The sequence below is a fragment of the Bipolaris sorokiniana genome (genome assembly GCF_000338995.1).
Source record: "Bipolaris sorokiniana ND90Pr unplaced genomic scaffold COCSAscaffold_2, whole genome shotgun sequence".
NCBI lineage: Eukaryota > Fungi > Ascomycota > Dothideomycetes > Pleosporales > Pleosporaceae > Bipolaris > Bipolaris sorokiniana.
In genome coordinates this window covers 2,173,136-2,188,741 of record NW_006911896.1, presented here as the reverse complement: position 1 = coordinate 2,188,741, position 15,606 = coordinate 2,173,136, and the positions used below count along the sequence as shown (strand labels likewise).

Sequence of the window (15,606 nt, the reverse complement as noted above, 5' to 3'; positions counted from 1 at the left end):
CTGGCATTGTCCATGCCTCTGCAGGATGACCACATCGCCCACTGTCTATCGAGCCACTCACCCTGCAATTGCCAACTCTGAATTGTCACCATAAAGCCCAAAGTGCTGTGGGCAGACGATAGCAACCGAACACCGAGTAAATGACGCCTTGGAAACGACGGAGAACGCTATACCACAAGCCTATTGACATGCCCGGAGGCCGACCGACTCGACACCGGTCAATTCCTCCGATCTCGACTCGGCCCAAAGTCGACTTCAGACACCTTCTTTGCCTCTTTCCGGCTCTTGACAATGTATTGTGCGTACAGAGCCACGTGGTCACTGGGAAAGTGGTAGTTCGGAAAGCCTGGCACCCGCTGGAGGTAGCCCTTATCGATGTCGCCAAGCAGGCCGACCACTTGCAGAGTGTTGGTCGAGTACCAAATATAGTCCAATACTCCTTGGAAGTGTGGAACATAGTTTGTAAACGCCAGCTCGCCAATGGATGCGTAGCTAGACTTGAGGCTGAAAGGATGGGATATTCCGTCTCGTGTGAAGTTACCATACTTCCGGCTTCCCAAATCAGCGTGCACATTCGAAATGTTGCCGTTCGTAATGAGGTCGTAAACACCAGAAGATGGCAGCGAATTGAAGTCACCGCATAGCAACACCGGGATGTCGGCGGGGTCGGTGTACACCTTGGATGGTCCTGGCTCTTGGGTCGGATCTGGCTCCACTGCTTCGTCATTGTCACCATTGGTAAACTGGTATACCACCTTGTTTGTGCAAGGCGGGTGCTTCGTCCATTGTGTTGCGAACTTGGTGATTCCCTCCATCAAAATGGCAACTTGCACGAGCTTGACGTCTTGGAATGCAGGGTTCCAGAACACGTGTACATTTCCAACAATGAATCTTGAGCCAGTGGCTCGATTTTCGAGGAATGCGAGCACTCCAATGTCGTCTCGTGGCATGACACGATTAAAAATGTCGTGCTCGCCCTTCATGTCGGGTCGGTTGATGGCCGTGTTGGCGAAATCGATCAATTGCTTGTCAAGCAGGATGTATCTATACCAGTCAGCATTTTTGCTAATAGAAAGATGCATGTCTCAGTTCACTTACTTGCTATTCTTGTAGAAGATGGCACAGCCATCAACAAGCTTGGCTTCCCTCTCGGCCATAGTGCGTGCTCTGGATTTTGGCCAAAAGACTCCCTTATAGTCGTTATGCGCAAGCGCTGCTCGGAAAAATTCATTGAAGCTTTCTTGGTCAATCTCCTGCAAGCATACAATGTCCGCGTCGCGCTCTCGCAGTTCGGCCAAGATGAGTTCCCTTCGACTTTCCCATGCAAGCGCTGAACTGGGCGTGTAACCATATTGTGATTGCGTACAGTACTTGTCGCACAGAATGTTGTAGCTCAACGCACTCACAGTTTCTTGGGAGGTATCCTGGATCTCGTCGAGGACAATCCAGTCTCGCTCGGGTGGTGCCTCTGGTCCGGGTGCATTTTCACGGAAGTGCTTGATGAGTTCCCCGGTGCCCTGCTCCATGATGATCTGCTTCAAATCATCTTGAATCGGGTTGCCCTCAATACCAAGCATCTCCAATTGATACAAAGATCCCAATTCATACGGCAAATTCTCGATGTGGTTGTCGAATAGCAACAGCTGCTTCAAATTTACAAGCATGCCAATCTCTGGGGGTAGGTATTGCAGGTTATTGAGTGAAAGGTCGAGGTGCGTAAGGTTCCGTAATTGTCCAATCTTTTGGTGAACATTAGTGAGCTTGTTCGAATTGAGATAGAGCTTCGTGAGAAAGGTGTAGGCGAATAGCGCGGGGGTAATAACTTTGAGGTTCTGGCCGCCAAAGTCGAGGATGGTCCATATATGCTGGTCTTTTGCGTCTTCTGCTCGCTGGGCAGCAGGTCTGTTGCGCTCCTCCTTGTCCGCCTCTTTCTGCATCCCATTGGTTGTTCCAGCCACGATGCTCTTGCTGACACTCGGATGGATCCTGGCGTGCGAGTGAGCCTGCGTCATTTCACGCGCTGTTTGGTGCAGCCTCAATTGCTCTTGCCAATGCTCGGTCTGTGGCTTGCTGAGACCGCTGTGTACGCTGTTCGGGGTACCATTTTGGAGATGACCGGGGGTAAAGTGGGGCTGAACGTTGGACATGCCCCCGCTCGAGATGTTGTGCTGGTGGTTGTATTGTCCCACATGGCTGTTCCCAGTAAGATCTTGATGTTGTTGGTGATGTTGATGCTGATGCTGGTGGTGCTGATTGTGCTGAAAAGGCTTGCCAAGGCCCATTTGCATAGCAGCATAGTTTTGCTGCCCTGTCCGCCCGTTCATCATAACGTTGTGGCCCTGGTGCCCATGGCCCTGGTTGAACATACCGAATTGCTGCGGAGACGATTGGCGCCCAGGAGATCGAGCTGGCGAAGGGGTATCGGGGTTATTGAAGGGGATGCGGGCGCTAGTTGTGGGGGATCGCGCGCGGGTGGGAAGGTTTCGTGTGTTCTGAGTGTGTCGTGGAAAAAAGGATTGGCCGGTTCCCCTGGGGTATACCGAGTACTCGGCCATCTAAGGGAGTTCCGGCGGATGATTTCGAGGGGCCCGCAGGCGGCCGTGTGTATCGAGAGCGAAAGGCCCTGGTCGCTATGGCTAATGAAGGCGTCGGGCAGGCGGTAGGGTTCGGGCACGCGATCTTCTTCGTTCTAACATGGGCGCCCTTACGACTCCTCGACATGAGCACGCGCTAGCAGAGGCGGGAGCTGTGCACCATGTACTGGAGGCGTCGGCGGTTCGCGAGTGAGGGTGGTGGTCTAAAGCGGGGAGTTGGCAGTGAGCGCGGGTTAGGGTTCGCTCGAGGCTCTGGGTAATGGCGGTGAAAGAACCGGGGCGCTGCTATGTGTATTGATATGTCGGCAGGCTATTGTTCTGGAACAGTCAGCTCTGCGGTGGTGGGGAATCAAAGAGGTTGGAGCTGCAGTGGGTGCTGGTGGAAGCGGGTGGAAAGCAGCGTACTTACAAGAGCGGAGCATGTCAAAGAGCGCGCAGTATTTTGCTGTCAGTCGCAATTGTACCAGACAGACGGGGAGAGAGTCCAACTGCAGCGCTGTGAAGAATAGAGAGCGTAGTAATGCGATACGTGAAGCCTGAGAGTCGAACCTTGCCCGATGCATGGGGGTGCCGCTAGGCGGCACACGTGACATAGTGGAAGCGTCGATCTGGTGCGCTGAAACGACACATCTGTCCCCTCGCGTGCCGGCCTTGGTAGTGCACGCATCCTATGTCTGGGCTGCAGCAGTAGTAGTAGCAGTGTGACCGGTGGGAATGTCTCTCGGACAGTGCTGCTTTGGGGGAAGTGTCTACAGGACATGTAGGACACACTCGAGGAGGTGGTCCGCGCGGGCATTCAGGTTCATGAGGGCCCCATGGGACAGCAGCAGCAGCAATAGTACCTACGTAGATATGCATACGTACATGTGTATATGTATGGACACATACGTACACACATGGTAATAATGGCAGTAGACGCTGGGTCTCCAAAAAAAACTTCATAGCCCAGATACGCAATCACACACGTGTGTGTATACCAAATAGACATGTACTGACATATGTGCATATATACACACTGCTGCGGCTAGCCTATGAGGCACTCCCTACGCAAATCATGGATGCCATCACCTGCAGCGCGCACCGTCGGCCGATGCCGCGCCCATGCATACGGCGGCCCTCCAGAGCAGCTTCGGCTTCGGCCACAGCGCCCACATTTTGCCCAGCGGATTTGCCCTGGAAATCCGGGGGGCATCACACAGCCGCAGACGGTGATTGGAGATGTCTCCTCGGCATGATCCAGAACTCCTCACCTGAGCGGCCTTGTACACCCGGGTGCGAAACCGAGATGCATCCATTGAAAGCTCACCCCATCCCCATACATACATACTAGACACATTCCACTCGCACACGCGCTTCAACTATGCTGACACCTCAGCCTACTCTGACATCCCTCTGCTGCTGCACTGCACACCGTTGCTACCACAACCGCTCTTGCTGCTCCGCTGTCCCACTCGTTGACTGCTGACTCGCCTACACGTGCTTACCAGACGGCCAGGGACAAGGCCAATATCACGCTCCCGCTAAAAAACAGTGGGGCAAGGGTCGGAGTAGGCTGGATAACTCTAATCACGTTTCCAGACGGTCTCGATGGGAGACTGGCAGCTGGCAAGGACTCTGCTGACGCTGTTTCGAATTACATTGAGCTAATTTCCTCGCCAGTACCGCTACTACGGCGCCAACCCTACGGCCAGCCCTCCATCGCGCCCAAAGACTGTCGAAGCAAAGCAATGGGATCTGGCCACCACCGACGCCCTTGGTAGAACCATCTCTGCGTCCTCGACCACCGCCTCGTCTGGCCCGCGCCCTCACTCCACCATGGACATCACCAGGGGCTCCATGTCGAGCAACTCGACCCTGAGTACCAAGGACGACGGCACCACCCCCAACGAACCCTTCATCCTGCGCCATGGCCGCAGATACATCCGACGCGCTCAAGGCTACCCGCTGCCATGCGATCTTCCCGAACTCCACCGTCAGAATCTACAGACCCTTCTTGCCACGGCCGTCTTCGGGAGGGCCCTAGGCTCTACCCCATCACACGCCCCGAAAAAAGTCTTGGAAGTCGCGTGCGGCACTGGATACTGGTCGGCTGTCTGTCACGAATGGTTGAGTGGTACGTAAACCTGCTGACCTTGGCGGGCTGTCCGGGCTGTCCGGACTGTCCGGGTGGAGGCCTGCGACTCCCTTTTCGCCATATCTGCATACCCAGCTGCCACTCAGTGTTAACCATGAACCAGGTCAGGGCTACGAAGACGTTTCTTTTACCGGGCTGGACATTGTCCATGTAGCCGGAGACTTGCAGCGGCAGGGCATTGACTGGAAATTTGTGCAGCATGACTTGCGCAAGTTGCCACTGCCGTTTGACGATGAGGAGTTTGACATTGTAGTCATGAAAGACATGAGCATGGTAGTTCCCTTGGGCGCGCCAACACAAAGGACGCTTGACGAGTGCATCCGCATTCTCAAGTCCGGCGGCACGCTAGAGATGTGGGAGACTGATCACATTATCCGTTCCATCATGCCTCATCCCCCGCCTCCGCCAGGCAAGAATCCGCAGGATTACGCCTGTGCCGTATCGACTGGGACGTTTCTTATTTCGCACACGACGCCCTTCACCGACGTCCAGAACAAGTACCTCCAAGATGCAAATGCGTGGATTCAAGAAGCCCTGGGCCGACGCAAACTCTCTCCAACCCCGTGTTCGCGTATCTCTCAGATATTGCTCCAGGAGACGGAGACACTGTGCGAGGTAGAAAACCGCCGGGTGGCGATTCCGCTTGGCGAGCCGCGCTGGGAACGCGAAGCAGCGGGCGACACAATGAAGCGACGAGGGAGTGAGGCTGGGAAGCTCAAGATAGGCGGGTCAACCATGGATGGCTCTACCCTGACGCAGGAACAAGCGGCCCTGCGACACACAGCGCTCCTTGTTGTTATTCAATTGATTGAAAGCCTCGAGCCGCTGCTCAAGGATGTCAGCGGCAAGAATCAGGAGGAATGGCAGCGCTACTGGAATTCCATGATCAACGACCTGCTCGAGCAAAAAGGAGCCTCGAGTGGCGAGTGTCTTGAAATTGGAATCTGGTGGTGCAAAAAGGTCTGAAATTTGATTGGTGTAACCTCTGTTTTCTTAAGCTTTTTGTTTTTCTTTCTGTGATATCCCGGTCTACGGCAGGCCATCGTTGGCAGATGTTAGTTCGTGTTTGTCAGTGGCTAGGCACCTGTATCGTAGCGCTGGCGCAGAGTACGATAGCGCTTGAGATAGTATCTGTACTATGTTATCAGCCAAAAAAAAATTAACTTTTCATATCGAAATGTTTTCTTTTCGTCTTCATAGCTTGGACTTACAAAGCTTCAATTTCTAAACCATATATATATATATATATTAGCAGTGAACATGTGCCCGGATGGATAGATTATCAGAAGACTAACCTTTCTTCACGTACTCTGCCCTTTCGATACCTTGCTTGATCTTGGCCTCGTCGGTCAAATGCCGCTGGCTTGCAAAGGCCTTGTGTAGACGCGTACGAAAGTAATCGTACCCCTGAGGGTACTCCCGGCCCATGTAAAGCAAGTCTGTTCCATGTGAGTATAAGTTTGGTAACGATTGGGGGGGTTACGTGGGAGTACGACGGACCCTTGTAGATCCGGATGACTTGATGGCGAAGCGCTGGGTTTGGAGTAGTCATGTCTGAAGTAGATGGAGTGGAGTGGAATAGAGTTTCGTTTCTTTTTGTAAGAAGGGTCCCAAAAAATTTTGTATACTTGAATTGGTACTTTTCTTTTCGTTATAGATGGCGTGTGCTGGGTACACGACGAGGTATGTCGTAGTGTGATGGAAGGATGCGCTCGGACCGCGTTCCTGACGTAGGTACATAGGTACGTAAGGTTGGTCGAGTCGAGGTGGAGAGCTGGAGAAGCGGGGACCTCGGCTGCTTTGCCGCTATCTGCACATTGCCATCTCTAGGTTCGCCGTGTTGCTTTTGCAGCGCATTTTCAAACTTTTCTGTATTATTCCTTTTCGTCATGCCGCCATTACTACGCTCAATTGTCTGCGGGGTGAAGCCGATTAGGCAGCTTCCAGGTGTGCAGCGTGTCTCTTTTCAGCGGCATCAGTCGACGTCAAGTGGTACGTAGATATACTTTAAGAAGGTACGATATGATCAACTAATCACCATGTACTGTGCATGCAGACAACGCACCTGCCACCGCTGCTCTCAGCCCAAGATGGCTCTCAGATGTCAAGCTGCGCATTGGAAAGTGCATTAGTTTTGGAATCAATCCAGCACAAGTCGAGGAGGCCGGCTCGATATTGCAAGAGACATCGGAAGATTGTAAGCATTCAACTTGACATGTTTTTTTCAAGTGTTTGTGCGTGACGAAGATGCTAACTTGCTCGTGTTTACCAAGGGAGAGAACTTGTAGCCGGAAGCGAGGGCTTTCTCACTGGCAAGCAATGGCGTGGACTCTACCGGCAAGAGGTTGTTTGGGGAGAGATGGTCAGCTTCATCACCCAAGACTTTTGTAGACGACTGCTAATGTGGATGTTTACTGCGTGCAGGATAGCATGGTAGGCCGATTCCAATGCGCTAGTGAATGATTGCTGATCAACTTGAAGGGTACTCAGCTAAAGACCTCGTCATGTACAGGGAAAGTCTCTAATCGTTCACAGGTCACGTGAATAATGTCATGTACAATCGATACGCAGAGTCTGCCCGGGTCAACTGGACACTGAAATTTGCGGCTAGTGACCCGCAGCATCGGGCTGAATGGTTGGAGCTCATGACACCAAAGAGTGTTGGCTTGATTCTGCGGAGCATCAAGACAGACTACAAATTTGTAAGTAGACGCACTCTACTCTTTGCTTTTGTTTGTCTGTTTACTAATATCGAATACAGCCAATGACATGGCCAGACAGGTGTGTTTGCCGACATAACGAAGCAGTCCCGTATTGACACGTGCGCCACCAGGGTCACGGTACTCCACAAACTCCGCAACAAGCCTAGCCAAGGTAGTGATCATTTCATTCTCGATGTCATGATTCTGTCGGAAGCACATCGTCGTCCGGCAGCGCGTTGTATTGAAGACATTGTAGTTTACGACTACAAAACAGCCAGGAAGTCACCACTGCCACCTTTCATGGTTGAAAAGTTCCAGGAAACATTCAATTTGCAGGAGCAGGCCAAGGCAAGAAACAGTGGTAGGGTCAGGGTGCTATTGGATAGGGTGAGAGCGTTGGAGAAGGGAAGCTGGGACAGGCCAGATGCTAAGGAGGACTTTGGAAGTGCAAATGATGCATAAGCCTGTAACAGCATATCGCTGATACTGGCCATATCATGAGCAGCGGGATTGATGAGTGAGAAGAATCAATAATACAAGGATGAATCATAATTTATGATTGCTTTGCTCAGAGGACGAATATACATGGTGGTGTAGTGGTGAGCAGGATTGGTTGAGGGCGGCGTCGCATGCATATCACGTCATGTCGCCTGCAGTTTAGTTGATGCAACATGCGGGGTTTCTTGCAGGTAGTTCTGGATCATGCCATAGCAGCAGCAGAAAAGAGGCTTGTTGACGGCGGGTGGAAGGATGCAAGTTGGCGTACAGGATAGGTGCAGTGGGCAGATATGCAGAGACATGGTAGTATGGCAGCGCAGGGATCTGCACGTGATGGGCGATGGGAATTGCCTGTTATGGGGATCTGCGCGCCCGTTGGACGCGTGATGGTCAAGCTTTCCCTTGTTTGCAACGCTGCTCCGCTCCCATTGGCGCAGTTGGGCTAAGCTTCCACGCCGGCACTGTGCAGATTGCGGAAAAGGCCATGGATGTGCGGGCGGATGGCTTGCGCGCTATGCTCGCCTCAATCCAAGATACACACAGATTGACACAAATGCTCCGATGGCCTTGTTTGCAACAGCCGAACCGTGTGCCCGAGATTGACGAGGGACTAGATGTGGTGCCGTCTGGGCAGCTGGCATGAGCATGGCCAAGTCAGGTACATTATGTCTCTGCGCGCTGAAGACCAAGAGACGCGAGTAATAGGCGGCATCGCTGGCGGGGGGGAGCCCGCTGCAGAGACTTCATGGCATGCGGTCAAGAGAGGAAAGCGCGACTTTTACTTGCCCGGAGCGGGCTGTGGCACAGGGGGGTCCCGGCACCCGCAAATGAACGGCCATGCTAGAGAGGCCGGCGGAATCCCGCCCACGAATGTGATGGTGGTGATGATGCTGGGGACGGGCATGGGGACGAGAAGGATGAAGAGCATGACGATGCAGCTGATGCAGACAATGGCAAGACAGGACCCGCCCGACGCAACGCAGACGCAACGTAGATGCAATGCCTCGGTGCGGGCAGGCCAAATGGGCGGGCAGTCTGGCTCGCATGTCTTGCGCGCAGCAACCATCGTGGGTTAGTGGCCACGATCGGCATCGTCAAGAGGAATCGGTGTCAGTTCGGCTGATGTGGGTATCGACGGAGCCAGGAGAGAGAGCCACGAGCCAGGCGTCTTCCATGTACCTAGGTGTACAATGTTCATGTGTGCTATCCATGTACCGACGTGGACATGTGCATGTGAGTGTGTGTGCGATTGAGGTGAAACCACGGTACGGCAGAGGTGGCAGGCCGAAGGACCGAGGGCGGATGACAATGGCAAAGGCAAAGGCACTGACTGGCAATGCAGCGGCAATCAATGCCCTGGCCAGGGGGGCCCAGTGGCACCATCAAGGCACGCCGTGCTGGTTGACTGCTCTGACTTTTCTGCCTTTTTGCACTTGACGTTGCGCAGACAGCAGCGTGGCTTGGCAACAGGCGGAAAGCTGCGAGTAGCCACGCGCAGGGCACCTCACTCTCTCTTGCTCCCCCATTCATCCCTCGCCGCCCAGCACACGACGCCCTTGCCCTTTCCCCTCGCCGCCCCCCTCGCCCTCACAGCACCCCACCGAGCAGCGGCTCTCAGTCTTCCAGTCTGGCTCGTCCTGTGCAGCAGTCGAGTCTCGCCGGGGAGACGTTTGCCCGCTTGCACCCGCACCCGCACCGCCGTCTATGGTAGCAAAGTCGAAGAGGACCGCGGCGCACGACAAGCGACACGAGAATGGCCTTGCCGCCCCCGGCAGACGCATCGACAAGCAGAAGAGCAACCCGGCCCTCAGTGCCAACGCCCCCAATGGGAAGACTACGGCACAGCCCAGGCCCCAGCCTGGCCATGTAGTAGACAGCAGTGACACGGCGCCAGCAAACACGCTCCTTCACCACGACGCCGCCACTGCCACCATGCCTGCCGCCGCCGCCGCCTTGTCGTCCTCTGCCTCGTCGGCCACCCCCTCCGCCTCCTCCGCCATCACCACTCCCGCTGCCCCCCACGCCCGCTCACACGACCGCACGCGCGCCGCTTCGGACGCCTCCAACGACAATTCCACAGATGCCTGTCGCCCCTACGACAATGCTACGGCTCCCTTTGACCCCATGTCATCGACTCTCCGCCGCGCAGACACCACAGGCTCCAAGCACGCTTCGCTGTCCATGACCACCATGCTCTCTGTCCCCGCCACCATTCTCACGTCCTGTCCGCTGCGGGACGTGCTCGCCATCCTCATCATCCTCCTCCAGCTCCCTCCAACCGTCCTCACCGTCGTTCAGTTTCTCTTCGCTACCCTCACCTTTGTCCCGCCCCAGGCTGGTACCCCCCTCTCCGCCCTCTCTGCCTTCCCCTCCTTTACCGACATCTTCCAGGGCTCCGGCGGCACGCCCTCGCTCTTCACCACAATCATTGCCGACACCGTCATTCTTATGATATGGCTGTTGCTGTGGGTCCCTGCCCAGAACTTCTTCCTCGACCTGGCACAGGCCGTCATTGCCATCGCTCTGGGAGGAGCTGCAGCCGGAAAAAAGGGCACAACCAATAGCATTATCATATGCTTTCTTATTATTTTCACCAGCCACATCTTCAGATTTAGGCCTCTCCGGCAACACATTGTCCACTTTCTTTGGACAGGGCTCGCCCGGGGAGGCCTTGAATTTTTGACGAGCCCCCCGAGTACGCCGACCTCATTGGAAAGCTTCTCAACCCCCCACGGATGGCCTCGCAGCCTCCTGGGTATTCATATTCTAGCCCAAGGTGTCGTTCGCATCATCCGACGCTCTCTGTCTCGACGAGAACACACAACTCTACCTACTGGCAAGAAGACAGACCCCGAATCCGGTGTGCTTCAACGCTCCAACTCAATTAACCATGAACCAGCTGCCGATGTGCCCAATGCCTCGAGCACCGACGGCCGCCCCCCGGGGCCGTCGCCCGCCGTACACGCACACAAGGATAAAGCAAGTAGTGGTAGGAGGAAGAGAAAGCAAGCCACTCATGTTCGGAGTCAGCAGCCGTTTTGGGCTGCCCTTGCAAGTACAAAAGTTACTGTTTTAAAAGAAATGGAGAGTAGCCGGGCGGCAAACGATGCCGACGAGGCTAACGCAAAAGACGCAAATCACATTGGAAACGCTGTTTGGAGACCGGAAGACGATCGTGTTTGGATTTCAGAAGTCGGCTTTTCCGACATTTCATTTCGTGTTAGTTTAGCTGGTGGAACTAGTATTCAGGAGCAGAACGAGGAAGATTCGAGCCTCGGATCCGGCATCGACAAGTCAAAGCCATTCTACATCCGTGTCAATGGCGCCGATTGGAGCTCTGCCCGGATCCGGCAAAGCGAACCTGTTGGTTTTGAAGGTCAGGAGGGAACGGGCTACTGGGTAGGGGAGATTTTTGGGTTAACGGCACTGTCCAACTACTACTGCGAGTTTGTCAGGACCAACGACAACGAAGTCTTCTACTCAGCAAGCCTTATTACCTCGGCCAGCCCTGTCACCGAGCTCGGTAAGAACTACAGTTTATGCTATATTTCTTTGCTAACGCGGTCAGCTTTAGCCTCCATTGCCTCCCCGCCAGCGCATCAGACCCTACGACCTTCTTCGCCTACTACGACATTGAAAAACTCTATTGCGGCAGCCGATCAGCAGTTACAAGAGCAACGCAATCGCCTGAAGCGGAACAAAAAGGACCACAAAACTGCCATCACCAATATCAAGAAAGAGGTGGATACTCTCGGAAACCGCCTTGCCAACGCCGGTGGCAGTGATGAACGCCAACGCCAGCGTGTCCTCCAATTCACCCAGAATATTCGCCAGGCCGATGATGCAGCCGCAGATTTTGCCCTTCAAGCAGAGAATCTGGGATGCATTCCCGAAGAGGAATCCAAGGAAGCCGCAGCCAAGAAAGCCGAATGGAAGAAGGAGCGTGACAATAAGAATGCCGTTGCGAGCGAGTTCGACAAGACCAAGGAAGAGATTGAGCGCCAGGTTCAAAGCGTCCAGAATGACATCAACAACGCTTACCAGAAGAGAGAGCGTCTTCAGCAGCGTCAAACCAGGCTCAACGAGCAGCACGACCGTCTTGTCACCGCCAATGCCGAAGGCTTCACCGCCAAGCAACGAAGAGAGCAAGAACGTGCAGCTTTGCGAGCACAGCGCGCTGAAGTCGAGCATCAATATCAGAGCAACATCATCAACTACGAAAGGCGAACTGAAGAGCAAAATCTCTCGACTACTCAAATCATGCAAACCGTGCAGCATTACGAAGAGCTCATGATTCAGCAAGCCCAACAACACATGTCTGTTCCGACAACACCTGATGGCAATCTCCCTGGCACAAGCATGTCTCCTCATAACAACGGTTTCGCCAGCTTCACGTTCCCATCACTCAACTCCCACATGAACAGCACACCTGGTTCCATGCGTGGCGGTCGTGGTCGCTCTTCGTCAATGCTTTCCAACGTATCTGGCTTCACTGACACTTTCGATGAGCCCTCCTCTATGGCTCCCTATGTGCTTGGCAATCCTTTCAATACTCCTGGACCCGTCAATGGACGTAACCGCAGTCATGGGAGTGGCAGTTTGAGCTCGGGTACGTCGAGCCAAACTTCGAGCCAGAGGGATCCCATGAGTCCTGTCCAAAGTACCAAGCCCATGATGGTTCGAAGCGTAACAAATGGTAGCAACGGTTTCATGAGTCCGATTGGGACTGGTCGATAAAAGCGTGGGAAAAAAATGGGATCTGTTTTTTTGCCGGATCTCCTAGATAGCTCTCCAATGTGATTATATGTGTTCTTTTGGTTTATCCAAAATTCGTTTATACGATTTGTTGCCTTGCCTTGTGGTATGTGTGTCTACTTGTAGTGATGTATCGCGCCTGCCTGATCCAACACGCAGCGTGTTTGGTAGACAATTCTAGGATTACAATAGCCTGGTCACTATGTTTTGCACACTCGCGTCCGTTATCGCATTAGTCTTGAGATATATCTAGGAGGTGCTACGAGTGTGGCAATGACTTGACCCGGTTCCTTAGTCTCCGTAAGACTCTCGACGATATATGTACATTCATTCCCGTAAACTAATCTGATGCTCAAAGTCCTACCCAGGCGCTCTTCCACCTAACACCACAATCACAACAACTCAATACAATATAACAATCAATTAAGTCTATTATTGCATTTCTGTTTAAGAAACCGCAGACCCATACAACTATTACAAAAAAGATAACACCGTAGAAAAAAAAGAAAAACACCATTGAGCTTTTACTAGATTACCAGATATGTGCAAATCATGTAGTAAGGCACTAAAAGGGCCTTCTTCCCCGCCCATCACGATGATTGAGGTCCCCCATCCAAGAAAAGAATCCCTCCTTTTCCCCCTCCCATTTCACGAGCAGACTCTACCAGGGCAAACGATCTTTTTGCGCGTACCAAGAGTAGAGAAAGCGTGTTTTTAAAGTACAAGGCCCCAAACATGAAAGAAAAAGAAGAAACAGGAAAATATACCGCTACGCCTTGGTCCCATATACACATGTATTTCCCCCTCACAAAACAAAACAAAGGCCCTGTACTCATTCTGTACCACGTCTGATCTTGGCACTCAAACAACCAATCCCATACCACAAGCACATACGCTTAGATACGGTGCTTCTCCGATTCTGTAGAAATAACATTAGTCCGTGGTACCTCTCTTATTAAGATGGATCTACTCACCTAGTCGCGAGTACAGCATGTACAACGCCATTTGATTGCACTCTTGTGTACCTGTAATAGTGACGAGACGCTCGTTGCTGTTGTCAGTAGGCTCGTTGATCTTGATGACACTGCCACTGAGCTGGCGGATTTCGTTGATCTTGGCACCTCCCTTTCCAATAATGGCACCAACCATGTCGTTGGGAATGAAAATCTGTTGCGTTAAAGGCTGTCCAGGGATGGCACCAACGGGCGCGTGAGGAGCGGCACCGTGTGCAACAGGCGCCGCAGCCGGGTGAGCTCCATAGGGAGTGGGAGCAGCAGGTCCGCCATAGGGACCGCGGCTGGGCGAAGCAGCGCCGTAGGGCATGTTAGGATGACCATATGGCGATTGCTGAGGAGGCTGGCCGTGCATGTGAGGAGCGCCATATCCGCCATGAGCTGGGGTACGCTGAGCAGGCTCTTGGCGACGGAAGTTCTGTGGGTGGGAGTACTGGCCTCCAGCAGGCTGGGGGACATATGGTTGAACAGACATGCCGCCTGGAACAACGTTGGCAGCCATACCGCTGCGGGTCGCGTATTGGGAGGCTGCAGGGCCACCAAATCGCTCGGTCAGCTGCTCGACCAGAGTCTGAGCAACATAGTACACAGCAATGTGCACGGCATCGGCAACACCGAGAACGATCAGCGAACGTTCGCCTGAGTTAGGAAGAAGTGTGTCGGACGCGTTCAATTTTGCATTGGAAGCCTCCTGGATTTCGCGGATACGAACACCAGCCTTACCAATGATTGATCCGATAAGAATGTGGGGAATGAGCAGACGCATGGGGTATGCCTTGGATGTAGACGTCGAAGGGGTCTCGAGGTCCTCTTGGTTGAGAGTGCGTACAATGAGACCAAATGCCTTGGACACGGCATCAACTTGGCCGCTTACAGTAAGGATGCGTTCAACAGCACCTCGCGAATAGTCACTGACGGTGCACTTGGCGCCAGACAGACGTCGGATTTGGGTCACGTTCTCTCCGCCCTTACCAATAATGGTGGCGGCCTCGCTGGTGCCAATGCAAGCGCGTACATGCAGCCAGTTGGTCTCGTCGACCTGTTGGTTGGAGTTTACAGGGCGTCCATTGGCACCAGATGTGGATTGGATGGGCTGGGTCTCAAGAATAGAGGGAGCGTCAGGGACAATAGTGTCCGTCTGGATAGGCTCAGTACCATTCTCGACGGCGGGAGTTGCGACGGGTACCACCTTTGCCTGTTCTTCGCTGATGCCTTCAACATCAACAGATTCTGCCTTGACTGGCTGCGCAATGTCGATAGCGTCTGCACTGGGGGCCTCATCCTTGACCATTTTATCGAGGGCAGGGCGCTTGGCATCGGGCTGGTCGTTGAGTCCGGCAGGCGACGAGGGCTCCTCGAGCGGACGCTTGGTCGAGGAAGCCGCGATGGTGGGTGATGCAGACATGGCTTCTATGTATGAGTTTCTGGGTCTTGAGTCTTCAACGGCTATATACGCTCTTCACAGTCGACGAGCGTGCAAACGCGATGTTGAGATTGTTTCAATTGATCTCGATTATCTTTGCGACTTTTATGTACAGCGGGGGCCGTGAAGGAAAGCGTGCTGTGAGGGCGGATTGGAGGGAACCGCGACAGCGCGGTGAAGGTGCGTGGAGGAGAGGTCGCCAGGAACGTGAACGGAGTTTTGGGGCGTGCAGAGGGTGCAGACGTCGGACAAGGGATGCCTCGACAGAGTGGGCAGTCGTAGGTGATGGTGTTGTGATGGAGCAGGAGAGTCGGGCAGGGTGAGTGGATGGATGTGATAGTGTGCTTCGCTCGGGGGCGATGGATGTGAGGTGAGGTCGAGAGATGAAGAAACTGGCCCAAGTAAAGAAAGCTCGCCCGTCAAACCTTGTCGGCAGCGATCCGGTGTCTCAGATAAGGGAACGTCTGGTGTTGCGCGCCGTCCCTTC

At 53.7% G+C, this 15,606-nt stretch overlaps 6 protein-coding genes across 6 annotated transcripts; 4 read left to right on the top strand and 2 right to left on the bottom strand.

Annotated features, from left to right (window-relative positions):
- Positions 1 to 2: 2 nt before the first annotated feature.
- On the bottom strand, positions 3 to 2,732 carry COCSADRAFT_274863 (uncharacterized protein). Its single transcript, XM_007697998.1, has 2 exons — positions 1,099 to 2,732; positions 3 to 1,044 (listed from the first exon to the last, which is right to left on the bottom strand). The coding sequence occupies exons 1-2, from the start codon at positions 2,553 to 2,555 to the stop codon at positions 219 to 221; spliced, it is 2,283 nt and encodes a 760-aa protein (XP_007696188.1). The 5' UTR covers positions 2,556 to 2,732; the 3' UTR covers positions 3 to 218.
- A 1,142-nt stretch (positions 2,733 to 3,874) lies between these two features.
- On the top strand, positions 3,875 to 6,152 carry COCSADRAFT_33513 (uncharacterized protein). Its single transcript, XM_007697374.1, has 5 exons — positions 3,875 to 4,199; positions 4,254 to 4,707; positions 4,832 to 5,859; positions 5,940 to 5,952; positions 6,024 to 6,152. The coding sequence occupies exons 1-3, from the start codon at positions 4,182 to 4,184 to the stop codon at positions 5,692 to 5,694; spliced, it is 1,335 nt and encodes a 444-aa protein (XP_007695564.1). The 5' UTR covers positions 3,875 to 4,181; the 3' UTR covers positions 5,695 to 5,859; positions 5,940 to 5,952; positions 6,024 to 6,152.
- A 419-nt stretch (positions 6,153 to 6,571) lies between these two features.
- Positions 6,572 to 7,999, top strand: COCSADRAFT_109369 (uncharacterized protein). Its single transcript, XM_007697997.1, has 7 exons — positions 6,572 to 6,720; positions 6,785 to 6,925; positions 7,002 to 7,090; positions 7,153 to 7,162; positions 7,264 to 7,430; positions 7,490 to 7,509; positions 7,562 to 7,999. The coding sequence occupies exons 1-7, from the start codon at positions 6,618 to 6,620 to the stop codon at positions 7,890 to 7,892; spliced, it is 861 nt and encodes a 286-aa protein (XP_007696187.1). The 5' UTR covers positions 6,572 to 6,617; the 3' UTR covers positions 7,893 to 7,999.
- Positions 8,000 to 8,458: 459 nt separating this feature from the next.
- On the top strand, positions 8,459 to 9,318 carry COCSADRAFT_274808 (uncharacterized protein). The gene has a single exon (XM_007697996.1). The coding sequence runs from the start codon at positions 8,543 to 8,545 to the stop codon at positions 9,002 to 9,004; it is 462 nt and encodes a 153-aa protein (XP_007696186.1). The 5' UTR covers positions 8,459 to 8,542; the 3' UTR covers positions 9,005 to 9,318.
- Positions 9,319 to 9,448: 130 nt separating this feature from the next.
- Positions 9,449 to 12,741, top strand: COCSADRAFT_109366 (uncharacterized protein). Its single transcript, XM_007697995.1, has 2 exons — positions 9,449 to 11,451; positions 11,497 to 12,741. The coding sequence occupies exons 1-2, from the start codon at positions 9,633 to 9,635 to the stop codon at positions 12,663 to 12,665; spliced, it is 2,988 nt and encodes a 995-aa protein (XP_007696185.1). The 5' UTR covers positions 9,449 to 9,632; the 3' UTR covers positions 12,666 to 12,741.
- Positions 12,742 to 13,579: 838 nt separating this feature from the next.
- Positions 13,580 to 15,542, bottom strand: COCSADRAFT_350318 (uncharacterized protein; the record flags this gene model as incomplete). The annotated part of the gene is made up of 2 exons (XM_007697994.1): positions 13,658 to 15,542; positions 13,580 to 13,602 (listed from the first exon to the last, which is right to left on the bottom strand). Exons 1-2 carry the CDS (start codon positions 15,099 to 15,101, stop codon positions 13,580 to 13,582), a joined length of 1,467 nt encoding a protein of 488 aa, XP_007696184.1. The 5' UTR covers positions 15,102 to 15,542.
- Between the last annotated feature and the right edge of the window lie 64 nt (positions 15,543 to 15,606).